Source organism: Tiliqua scincoides, chromosome 5, assembly GCF_035046505.1.
Source record: "Tiliqua scincoides isolate rTilSci1 chromosome 5, rTilSci1.hap2, whole genome shotgun sequence".
NCBI classification, from domain to species: domain Eukaryota; kingdom Metazoa; phylum Chordata; class Lepidosauria; order Squamata; family Scincidae; genus Tiliqua; species Tiliqua scincoides.
This window is the reverse complement of record NC_089825.1, coordinates 84,126,245-84,137,920: the sequence shown is the minus strand read 5'-3', so window position 1 is coordinate 84,137,920 and position 11,676 is coordinate 84,126,245. Positions and strand designations below refer to the sequence as shown.

The following is an 11,676-nucleotide window of genomic DNA, read 5'->3' as shown; positions in this document are numbered from 1 at the left end:
GATGTCATAAAGGACTGTTGTTAACTTTTTTTTATGCATACAAAAGCAATGGAAATAAATAATTCACTAAATGTGAAGGAAATAATAAGGATGACATTTTTGGCCCCAGCTGCAGCAGATGGATGTTTTCAGGGCTTATCACCACTCCACCCAGTCCACCCTTGTTAGCAGAACAAACAGCCAGAGGGTACTGAATTTCCACACCGACAGACAATTTGGGTTGGCTTTGCACACATCATCCAACTTGATCAGGAGATAATTAAATAGCAAAAAGTTGAAAGCATGTTGCCTAAGGGGGCGTGGACTTTGTCAACCAAACACTCCCTTTGTTTCATATATAAAGTCAAAAACTGCAATGGGGCTACTCTGCTTCTCCGCATCACCACACCAGCTTTTGAGCAAGCGCCTTGTTGCACACCATGGCTCTCTCCATCCGAGCATCAGCGGGACCCCGGCAGTTCTCTTCTCGGAGTGGATTTGGAGGAGGTTCTGTTAGGCTTTCTAGCACCAGTAGCACTGGAAGTTTGGGGGGAGGATTTGGTGGTGGGTCTCTGCTGAACTTTGGGATTGGTGGTGGTGGTAGTGGTGGTGGATATGGATATTCACTCGGCAGTGGATATGGTGGCGGATTCGGTGGAGGACTGGGCAGTGGATATGGCGGTGGACTTGGTGGAGGAATTGGTGGGGGACTTGGTGGTGGATTTGGTGGAGGACTGGGAAGTGGATTTGGTGGTGGTTCGGGAGGTGGCTTTGGAAGTAGCTTTTCCACTGGTAGTGTTGGTGGAGGCGAGGGCAGCCTTTTGGCAGGCACTGAAAAGGAAACCATGCAGAATCTGAATGATCGCCTGGCTGCCTACCTGGATAAGGTGCACTCTCTAGAGGAAGCCAATACTGAGCTAGAACGCAAGATCCGTGAGTGGTATGAGAAAAATGGACAAGGTGCTGGCGGTCCAGGGACTGGCAGCGACTACAGTAAATATTACCCAGTAATTGAAGATCTCAGGAACAAGGTAAGTAATCATGTCCATTGTATATCTTTACAAACTGAATTCTTCAGTGACTAGGGCCGCAGTTCTTGCCACTACCTTGGAGTATGCCTGACTGAACTCAGTGAGACTTACTTCTGCATGGACATGTATAGTATTGGGCTGTCACTGAGGAAACAGAGCACACTAATTTAGATGGGCTTGATGACTGATAAAATATTATTAACTGTCATTGTATACATTATCATACAGTTTTGTAGTTAAGCCACCTTCAGGGGCCATGAACAAACCTCAATTATGTAATAAGGGGAAATTAGATTAGTTGTTGATCTCAAGGGAAGATGATGGATAGGATGGACAGAGCTAACATGAATCTGGGGTGGCCAGATTCAGGTCACCCTAAGCCACAGGCTTGATGCTTTAAGCAACTGCACGTGCCTGACCTCGTCTGATCTCGGAAGCTAAGCAGGGTCAGGCCTGGTTAGTACTTGGATGGGAGACCGCCTGGGAATACTGGGTGCTGTAGGCTTATACCATAGTCTTTCGAGACTGAAGGTTGCCAACCAACCAGTCTCTGTTCCCCATCAACAATGTGGGAATAAAAATTTGCTACTTCATAGGATTGTTTTAAGAGCAAAACCAATAAATGCTGTAAAATACACTCTGAATATTATATAAAGGATTAACAGCAGTCAGAGTGCCCATGTAGATAGCCAGATTTTATTTTTAATTTTCATTATATGCTGCTTCAGTCTAACTGGATCATTTTGTTCTCTACTGTGGAGACAACCATTAGAGACAATTTATAAAGCTGCAATCCCATGAACAATTTCTTGAGAATAAAGCCAAATGTAATAAAGTGGGACTTGCTCCTGGAAAAAAAAAAATCATGTAGCAGATGAAGCTCTACATTTCTTTTACATTTTTAAAAGAACGTGTTTGTTTTTTTCTGGACTATCTGAAAATATAGTCAATAATAAAAATAATGCACATGCTTGTATAACTGATATTCACAGATATTCTTTTCCAATAATGCCAAATGAGAATCAAGGCAACACTAAAATTCTATGTTTAGGCTGCTAGCTTGGGTGTTCAGCAGCACCCAACTGAGGTATGTCAAAGATATAATAGAAAGAGATGAATTGAACACAGTCATACTGTCCCTGTAGTAATTAATAAAGTTCCCATTTACCACTGAGCATATGGGAAGATCCCATTTCAAGAAAGAATAATTACATTTAAGTCTCGAAGATAGCTGCTGAGTTTTGAAAGGACAGTAGGGGGACCTTGGATTTATTTGTGTGCATTTATATTAGTACTACTAATGAAATCTAATATTAGTGAACACATAGATATAATTCTCTATGAACACATTCTCTAAACATATTCTTGTTTTCAGATCATCAATGTAACTATTGACAATGCCCGGATACTTCTTCAAATTGACAATGCAAGACTGGCAGCTGATGATTTTAGGCTGAAGTAAGTACAATTGTTTAAAGAAGAATGATGACAACTTCTAAATGTATTTAGAGGCTCATCCTGGCCTCTTTAAAGACATTTAATTCCTTTGAAGAAAGAGGGGGGAAAATGAATGTATAGAAGCAGAACTAAAAGAAGAAAGCGAAAATTCAGTTTTAGATCAAATCAGTTGTATAAAAGAAAAGACATCTGTGAGGAAACAGCTGTAAGACAGGCAAATATAAAGAAGACAAGTCAAGAGTGGAGAGATGAATGTATGCACTTCAAAAGCAATAATAAATGGGTTCTCTTGTGTGTAAATTTTCTTCTTTATGAAAATATTGATAGCAGGAAAATGATAATTTGTAAGGTCAGATATGCCCTCCCCTAAATGTCTCTGTGTCTGATGTAGCTCATTGAATAGAAACCCTGTGGTATCAGGTGAGTCCACTGGCCTTGTTGGATGCTCTACATTTGATTTCTTTTCAGATTTGAGAATGAAGTGGCTCTTCGTCAAAGTGTTGAGGCGGATATTAATGGCCTGCGTCGAGTCCTCGATGAGCTGACCTTGACCAGAACTGACTTGGAGATGCAGATTGAAAGCCTGAATGAGGAACTGGCATACCTCAAGAAGAACCATGAGGAAGTAGGCTACATTTTATTTCAATTTTCATTTTTCTCTTCAACTCATCTACTGAAGTTGAAGAGTTCTGAATTTTTCTCTTCAACTCATCTATTTTTTCTTCCTCATCTACTGAATTCAAAAATTAGACTGAAATGGATTGTATTGTATTGGCAACCTTCAGTCTCGAAAGACTATGGTATCACGCTCTGAAAGGTGGTTCTGGCACAGCGTCTAGTGTGGCTGAAAAGGCCAATCCGGGAGTGACAATCCCTTCCACACCGGGAGCAAGTGCAGTCTGTCCCTGGTCTGTCTCCCTGGCTATGGGCCTTCCTTCTTTGCCTCTTTGCCTCAGACTGCTGGCAAAGTGTCTCTTCAAACTGGGAAAGGCCATGCTGCACAGCCTGCCTCCAAGCGGACCGCTCAGAGGCCAGGGTTTCCCACTTGTTGAGGTCCATCCCTAAGGCCTTCAGATCCCTCTTGCAGATGTCCTTGTATTGCAGCTGTGGTCTACCTGTAGGGCGCTTTCCTTGCACGAGTTCTCCATAGAGGAGATCCTTTGGGATCCGGCCAATCCAACTGAAATGGATAATGTTTAGATATCCCCAAAGAACTAGGAAGGATACTTCCTTCTTTCTCTCAAAGAAGCTGAAAAAGAGGAGGCATCTCACTGATTTTCATATAAGCAAAAGGTGAGAGAAATGGAAAAATTCTGTACAGCAGTTAGTATACACCAGAACCTCTGTTTGAGACAGGAAGAGGGCCAAGAAGAATGTTCTGTTGCCATGTAAGTGATTCTGACCTTTACAGCCTAAAATGGTCGGGGTCAACATACTTGAAGGGCCATCTCTTCCTACGTGAACTTGCCCACCTGTTAAGATCAGTAGAGGAGGCTGTCTCACCAGAATGTAAAATCCAGGGAGAGCTTTTACTGCAGTTGCATTGAGGAGATTTATTTGGCCCATCCCTGCTGGTTTTCCATCAGGCAGCCAAAACATTTTTTATTACGACACCCTTTTAATCTCTGATGAATGACTTCTGGTTGTCCTGCTCATCACACCTCTTTTTCTGTGCTGTTTTATTGCTTTGATTATTATCTAATTTTGGTTTTATGTTGTTTTAATTGCTTTGAGTCGCCTGGGGCATGATTTCGTAATGGAGAGTTGGGATATAGATGTCTAAAATAAATAAATAAATGATAGTCAAGTTGGTTTGGTCAATTGCCAGATCCAGGCTCCACTTAAGCAATCTTGGGTGGCGAAGAAAAAAGACAAGCTCTGTTCACTGAAAGCAGGCCAAGATGGGTTCAAGATTCATAGTCAAGGCGAATCAACAGCACTGAGATAGATCAAATAGGTTTTGAGGTTGGTTCATGCCAGTGATAGCTATTCACATGGTGTACAAGAGAGAGGTATACTTCAGAAATAATGCCATGGGCACACATCAGGGAGCTGCAGCCACTATACATTTCTCCCTTCGTCACATTACATATCATAGCAAACACAGTGGACCGTTGACATACATAATTGGCTGCTGATAATGAGAAATGTATCTTCATAAAAGAAAGATCCTTTAATCCTAAATGATATCTTATTTAAGAATGGAAGTCAACATATATTCTTAAATAACATACTGCCCGATCCCATGAGCTGCCCACTGCCAGTGGGGCAGAGTCCCACCATTGTTAAGTGTTTTGCAGTGGCATGTATAGTGTACTGCCGGAGGCCTGCACCAGAGCACATAAGCCAGAGCAAAGGGCATTTTGTAGGTGGGGAGGGCAGGGGGAGTAACTGGGTGGATAGGAGGAGAGGAGGCAGAGACCATGCTGGGAGGGTGGATCTCGGTGGCAATTGCAGACGCTGAATCCAGTCTCCCTTGGTTCAGCCTGCATTGCCTGCTCACTGCTTTTGGACTTACAGCTATATAACTGGTGTAGGTCTTAGGAGATCCATAGGACATCAGGGCATTTATCCATACCTCAAGAAGACCTCCCAGTTGCCCCTGTCATAGGGTGCAGCACACACCCACATGGTTCAGCTGCATTGGTGAAAGTGGCAGGGGATAGGATTGGGCAGGTAGTTGCACATATAGCTAGGGTAGCCTTTTTGAGCATGACTGTGCAATGTCCCCCTCATCTCTCTTTGGCTTCTATAGGAACTCCAAGGATTCCAAAGCAATGCCACTGGGCAAATCAGTGTGGAAATGGATGCTGCTCCAGGGATTGATCTGGGCAAACTTCTGAATGACATGAGAGCCCAATACGAGGTGATTGCTGAGCAACATCGGAAAGAGGCTGAAGCCTGGTTCAACGAAAAGGTGAATCTCCTGGAACAAAATTTAGAACACTCAAATAGAACTGTTAAGTGTGCTTGAAGTTGTTGTGTCCTTTTTCTCACTGCTCTGGCATTTGATATTTCAGAGTGGAGAATTGAAAAAAGAAATATCTTCCAATACTGAGCAGCTCCAGTCGGGGAAGAGTGAAATCACAGACCTGAGACGTACTTTGCAAAGCTTGGAAATAGAGCTGCAATCACAGCTTGCTATGGTACGGTGTGGAGCAACTACTGGAATCAAACATTTCACAGCTTTCCAATTACATTTTGCCAAAATGATTACATTAGAATGGCACAGTGGGGTACAGCAAGGTGAGGAATGGAAAAGATGAGGGACAATTACTTGTGAATTCAATCAACGTGAGGCAGCGTGATTGAGTGGCCGTGATAGAAGTCTGATCCCACAGAAAGCTACCAAATGACTGGGTGAGTCGGTATAATCTATTTAGGCACCAAATTTCAAAGGTGAGCTAAATTCTGTAGTTAAGTAAGCTATGCCAAAAAGTTGCCCATGGTTCCAGGCTTAAGAATAATAATACAGTTCTAGCATACCTTAGAGGGCGATTACAAACATTACTGAGATAATCCCCCCACTGACACCATTTAGATTGTGAGTTCCTTGGGGTAGAGACATGTCTAAGTTTTATGTACTTAGTTATAATATTTATATCTTGCCTTTCCCCTTCCCATCAGCAGGTGCCCAAGGCACGATACATTTTTTTTCTTTCTACATCCTAGTCCTATGACCCATTACAAGGTGCCCCACCTGACAGGTAGTTACACACCAAGTCAAATGTCTCCACTTCAGTTTCATATACTTGATCACATGTTTCTATTTTGTTCAATGCAGAGAAAATCCCTTGAAGACACTCTAGCGGAAACAGAAGCAGGATACGGTGCCCAACTCTCACAGGTGCAGCTTCAGATTGGAAACCTGGAAAGCCAGCTTTTCCAGGTCCGGGCAGACATGGAGCGACAAAATGCTGAATACCAGCAGCTCCTGGATATCAAGTCTCGCCTGGAAATGGAGATTGAGACTTACCGTCGGCTACTAGATGGCGAGCTCAGGTAGGAGAGCCACCAGAATAAAACCATACTTTTGGTGATCTTAGTTTTATCTGAAAGCTTTCCTCCACCACCAGGCAATGTTTAAGTGGCCTAATATTTCTACTATCTCTTTGCAGCTCATTTGAAACTGCTTCCGTGGCAAGTACCCAGTCAGTGGATTCCACTCGTGGTAAGCTAATGTCAGGATTACAGCTCGGCTTTAAGGCTAGGGGCATATCCTTGAAATGCCAACATTTCATTGAAATGAACATTTCATTTCATTCATTGAAGGATTACAGCTTTATGGCTAGAGGCATAGCCTTGAAATGCCCATGCCAGGAATGTATTTGAGTGGGGGGCAGGGGGGTGTTGCCTCTATGATCCTTTTATTTTATTTATTTTTCACATTTTCATACTGCCCTTTCTCCAAGGAGTTCAGGGTAGTATACATAGTTCCTCCCCTTTTAGCCTCACAATGACACTGTGAGGTAGGTGAGGCTAAGAGGGTGTGACTAGCCCAAGGTAACCCAGGAAACTTCATGCCTGAGTGGGGATTTGAAGTCCAACTCCCAAACCACTATACCGTCCTGGCTTTTACTTCCCTTAATTCTCAGTTTGTTTTCCTTAACCTACAGAACATTCTGACTATGAAATTAATTTACTTTTTACTCCTTTGTAAAGCAAAATTTGGTAGGAAATAAAACTTTCATTTAAAAAAGAGTACATAGCTTATCTTTGAATCTGATAGATTAGTTGTAAAAGCTAATCTGAATCCTGGTTTATAATTCCAAATATTCCATATAATGTGAAAATATTCCATCTTGTATATATTTCATGTCATGTCATGCATTCCATAATGCTGTTTCTTTTAGCACTGGTTCATTATTGTGCTCTTTGCCCTGGCATGGCGGACAACTATTCTAACCAGTTGGAGCAGTCTGTTCTGGGTTAATCGGCATCTATTGCCTGCCTGTTAGATGCAACAGTGTCTCCAATAATTCGGTTTCACTCAGCCCTCGACTTTCAGGGAATGAATCCTCCATGCTAATCAAGGTATTGCAGTATAACCTTGGAACGCTTTCATGAATCTTCATCTTCTCCCATTTAGATCCAACCAAAACCAGAAAAATCAAGACAATTGTTGAAGAAGTGGTGGATGGCAAAGTAGTTTCATCCCAAGTTAAGGAAGTTGAAGAAAAAGTGTAAGCAAGAGTGAAATGCAATGATACCTTCTGCACATTCAAGAAATGATTAGATTGACTCCCCTTTTCTCTCTCAAGTATGAAATTTTACAGAAGCTAAGATACATTTGGAATTTCCCTCTAGTCAAATGATTCAATAAACATTCTGTTGCAACTGACACGGTCTATTCTTTGCAGGTCAAATGTACATTCAATCCTACATTACTGCTCTTTAGGAAAGGCCCCATACTTAAGATTTCCAAGGGCCAAACTAGATGTGACGCTACATGACTTCAGCTTCTGGTTTGGGGGATTTTTTAGAATTTGCACTTGTGAAACTTTAGAGAGGGAGTAGAAGTTCTGGGGACTGGGGGCAGTGCTTCTAACTTCCTCCTTGATCTGCATCTTTGCCTGGGAAATGTAGTTTTTTTGGGTTTTTTTAGGGAAATATAGATTTTTATTTAAAAAGTTTCATACTACAATAAATAATACAAAGGGAAGAAATCACATTTTACATTTTCAACTACAGTCACATTACATCAACTGTTTAACTAGAACACAGATACATCACGTTATAGGTGGATTTGCCCCATCTAACCACTCCCACCATTTTTTCCACCTGTCTCTACCAGTTCTCACCCTTTCGTAAGCCGCGACGCCGTATACTCTGGAGACTACAAAGCGGACCCATCCCTGCGTGTTGGTGGACTTTTTCTCCTTTATTTCTTTGCCCCTTTGGATGCCCAGCACAAAAAAGGACATACAGATTTATCAATCTTACTGTAGACCATGGCACCTCCCACCTATGGTCTCCTCCCCTCCATTGTCCTGCATTACTTGTTCTCTTGGGTCCCCTCATACCTCCCGCCAGCTCCTTCCCAGAGAGTCTCCCAGGCCTGTTGGGCCAGTTCAGGCCATTTAAAGGCCCTCACTATGCCCCTCCACAACTCCTTCACTGGCATACACTCTTGGATGAAACGGGCTACCATTTCTATCAGCGGCGGGGTGCCTACCAATCTAGATTATCCCGACCCCAAACAGGTTGGCCTCTTGCACCTCTTCTGATCTTCTTGCAACCATGGGTTTGCCACTCCCACCCTGAGGACCTGATGGAAAGCCCTCCACCTTAATTTCCATGAACATCTTCTCGCTAAAGGCACTGTGCGCCATCTTCTCCTGCATGAGGCACACGGAAAGGCAACTTTGCATGGGGCTTAGAGGGTAGACTCACCATGCAGATAAAGTCAAGCACAAAGACTCCACAAAAGCCTCCTTCCCAGTTAGGTGGAGAATTCCCCCATTCCTATTCAATAGCATGTAGCCATGGGTCCGGTAACACAGCAGCAAGATTCTGATAGAGTTCAATAAACAACAGGCAGGTGAAGAGTTAAAACACACAAAGAGTTAATACACAAAAAAGGGAAATTTTTTTTACCTCCTTGTATTATCCAAACAAGATTGAAAAAAGGCTTGGGCGTTTACAGTGTCCAGGTGTGGATCTTAGCAAAAGTACTATCAGGTTGTTGCAGGTAAGGCAAGATAAAATTCCTCACATAAGTAGATTGCTAATCTGCCTGTACTTACATCCATGGATGGATGGATGGAACTTGACCACACACAAGTTCCAAGGGGGCCAAGTGTGAGCACACAAAAAGAGCATCCTTGGGCTTGAGCTTAAGTAACATAGTTTTTATGAGGTCACTGCAGTATTGGATTATGGCCACCTGGTATTCCAACCGTCTCTGAACTGGCAAGTGTACTGGAACACCCACTGGACTGGCATATGCCACTCTCAGTAGGTGGGCTGCCTAGGATCTATTATTTCATGGTGGCCCAGTGAAGGAGACAAGTAAACCACAAAACAGCCTATGTCTTGCCATTCAATCTTTCTGCAATGGCACTGAGCTGGCAAATGAATTTGTGGATGTCAAGCCCATAGTCGCTATTTGCATGTTGACAACCAGAGTTGCATTAACAATCCTGATGTTAGAAATCACTATGCTGATTATCATTAATGTGAAAAATGGACTTCTGTTAAGTCTGGAATTAAATAACAGCTTCCTCAGTATTATTTCTTATTTTATAACTCTTGTATCCCACTTTTCTCAAATCTGAAACAAAGAGGCTAACAAAGTATCTATAGGTGAAAAAATGCAAAAGTGGGAGAGGGGGGATATAATTATTTTTTTATAACATCTACCAGGGCAAGTCAACATAAAAAGGCTTAAAAAAAAACAAAAACTAAGTTCTATCTGCAGATTTATAGCCTCGGAGACTGGACAACCTCAGAGACTAAACACACAAAGGAGAGAAAACAGGGTCTTAAAGAAAGGCTCCGATAGAGAATGCTCAGCAAGCATTGGAGTTTTTAAATTAATATGCAAACAAAAGGATCATTGAAAAAATGAGAACAAATATAAGAATAGCAGGTCCACTGAAGTGTGTTTCTGTTAAGTACAATGGCAAGCATCAACTTAAAAAGTAGAGTTTAGCTATCATAGATTGCCATCTACTGGAGACTCAGAAAACAACTATTCAAAAATTTCATTTTGTATTAACATTTGTGCCCTCATCCCATGGCTGTGGTGCAGACTGATGGGCCAATTTCATTCATTCATTCATTCATTCAGGCAGGCAGGCAGCCTGATATTTATTAGAGCAAAGAAAAAGGTAGCCCATTACATATTATTACAGTTCAAAAAATTCACCAATTCAGCATGTCTGGGTGGGAAGACCATGGTTGGATCAAAGGATTAAAAAGGTCCTAAAAGGACATTTTTAACAACACAGATTTTAATCCTTTGACCCATCCACGGTCTTCCCACCCAGACATGTTAAATTGTTGGGTTATTGCTGGCCATGAAAACCTATTGACATATATGTCCAATATATATAGTCCCTTTCTTGCCCTTACCCCAGGGAAAGCCCCAAGCCAAGCAATGGGGCTTCTCAAGTCTGTGCCAGCTATTTTGCCAGTGCAGACTTGAGAGACTCCATGTCAGGCCTTCCAGCCCAATACAGAGTTCAAGATCTGGTGGGGCAGAGCTCCATCAGTCCTATCCCCTCCCACTGAGGTTCAGTGCTGGTGTTGGGTGAGTTTAGGATTGGGCCCTTAATCTCCTTGTTTGGAGAATTTTGAGACCCCATGTAATTATTATTATCAATATTTTGCCATCAGGTTACACAGGGCCAGTCCTCCAGTTGGGCCTTGGTAGGTTCTGAAAGTCACGCAGCACTTGTGGAAGCAGGAAACAGAATGCACCCCAATTAGCAGCCCTTCATTCCCTAGCATATTTGCAGTGTAGCACTTTATCTCTTCTTGATTTGTGCCTAAACCATCTCCTGCTAGTGCACTGCTCTCCCAACTCACCCTGCCCCTTTTTTCAAATGGCAAGAGTGGGGGTGGGTGGCTGAGGCAGGGAATGGTGGTGGAGATCTGTGTGGGGTTGAAGAAGGATGATTAAGTGCCATCGCTGCTCCTGCCAAGTCAGTAGGGAAGGGGAGATGAGGAAATGTGGCACATCAAACATTTAAAAAAAATATAGCAGGAGTGTGTGCCAAACCTCCATTAGTCCCTAGCACCAGGGAGGATTGAGCTGGGCCTGAGTATGCAAGACACAGAGTTACCTCAGTAACATACATATATGCATTCCTGCTCCTACAGTCTAAACCAGGCATTGCAGAAACAACAAGAGGAGGGAAAAGCAAGAGCAGGAAGGAAAGAAGAACATAGGCAAATGTCATTACATGTATTTAAAGCTTGCCTCCAATTCGAAATTAGTATTAAGTGAACAAATCACAAGACATATTTGCCTCCCTGAACCTTTTCAGTGATGTTTCACTGTTTGATTTTATGCAAGCCACCCTGGAAGCTGAAGGGTGGGGTGCAAATGCTTTAAATAAACAAAATTTCGCCTATAACAATAATTAAACGGGAAGGGGAAGAAATCGACTGAGATGGCTAACTTCAATTTTATAATTGAAGGATGCAAGACCCAAAAGGGATATGGAGGAAGGAGAGAGCGTTGGTTCATAGCAGAACACCA

General features: G+C 42.5%; 1 protein-coding gene across 2 annotated transcripts; it reads left to right on the top strand.

Moving 5' to 3' along the window:
- The first annotated feature begins 419 nt into the window (after positions 1-419).
- On the top strand, positions 420-7,655 carry LOC136651102 (keratin, type I cytoskeletal 12-like). 2 transcript variants are annotated; one of them, XM_066627231.1, is made up of 8 exons: positions 420-1,010; positions 2,386-2,468; positions 2,937-3,093; positions 5,224-5,385; positions 5,489-5,614; positions 6,253-6,470; positions 6,587-6,639; positions 7,558-7,655. In XM_066627231.1, exons 1-8 carry the CDS (start codon positions 420-422, stop codon positions 7,653-7,655), a joined length of 1,488 nt encoding a protein of 495 aa, XP_066483328.1. The 2 variants fall into 2 exon arrangements, with proteins under 2 accessions (XP_066483328.1, XP_066483327.1); XM_066627230.1 differs by having other exon boundaries at positions 6,557-6,639.
- The last annotated feature ends 4,021 nt before the right edge of the window (positions 7,656-11,676 follow it).

Bases quoted from the DNA above. Each gene is read 5' to 3' on its own strand.
- LOC136651102 (XM_066627230.1), top strand. From the start codon at position 420: ATGGCTCTCTCCATCCGAGCATCAGCGGGACCCCGGCAGTTCTCTTCT. The intron at 2,469-2,936 runs GTAAGTACAATT...ATTTCTTTTCAG, and splicing joins GCTGATGATTTTAGGCTGAA to ATTTGAGAATGAAGTGGCTC. The intron at 6,640-7,557 runs GTAAGCTAATGT...TCTCCCATTTAG, and splicing joins GTCAGTGGATTCCACTCGTG to ATCCAACCAAAACCAGAAAA.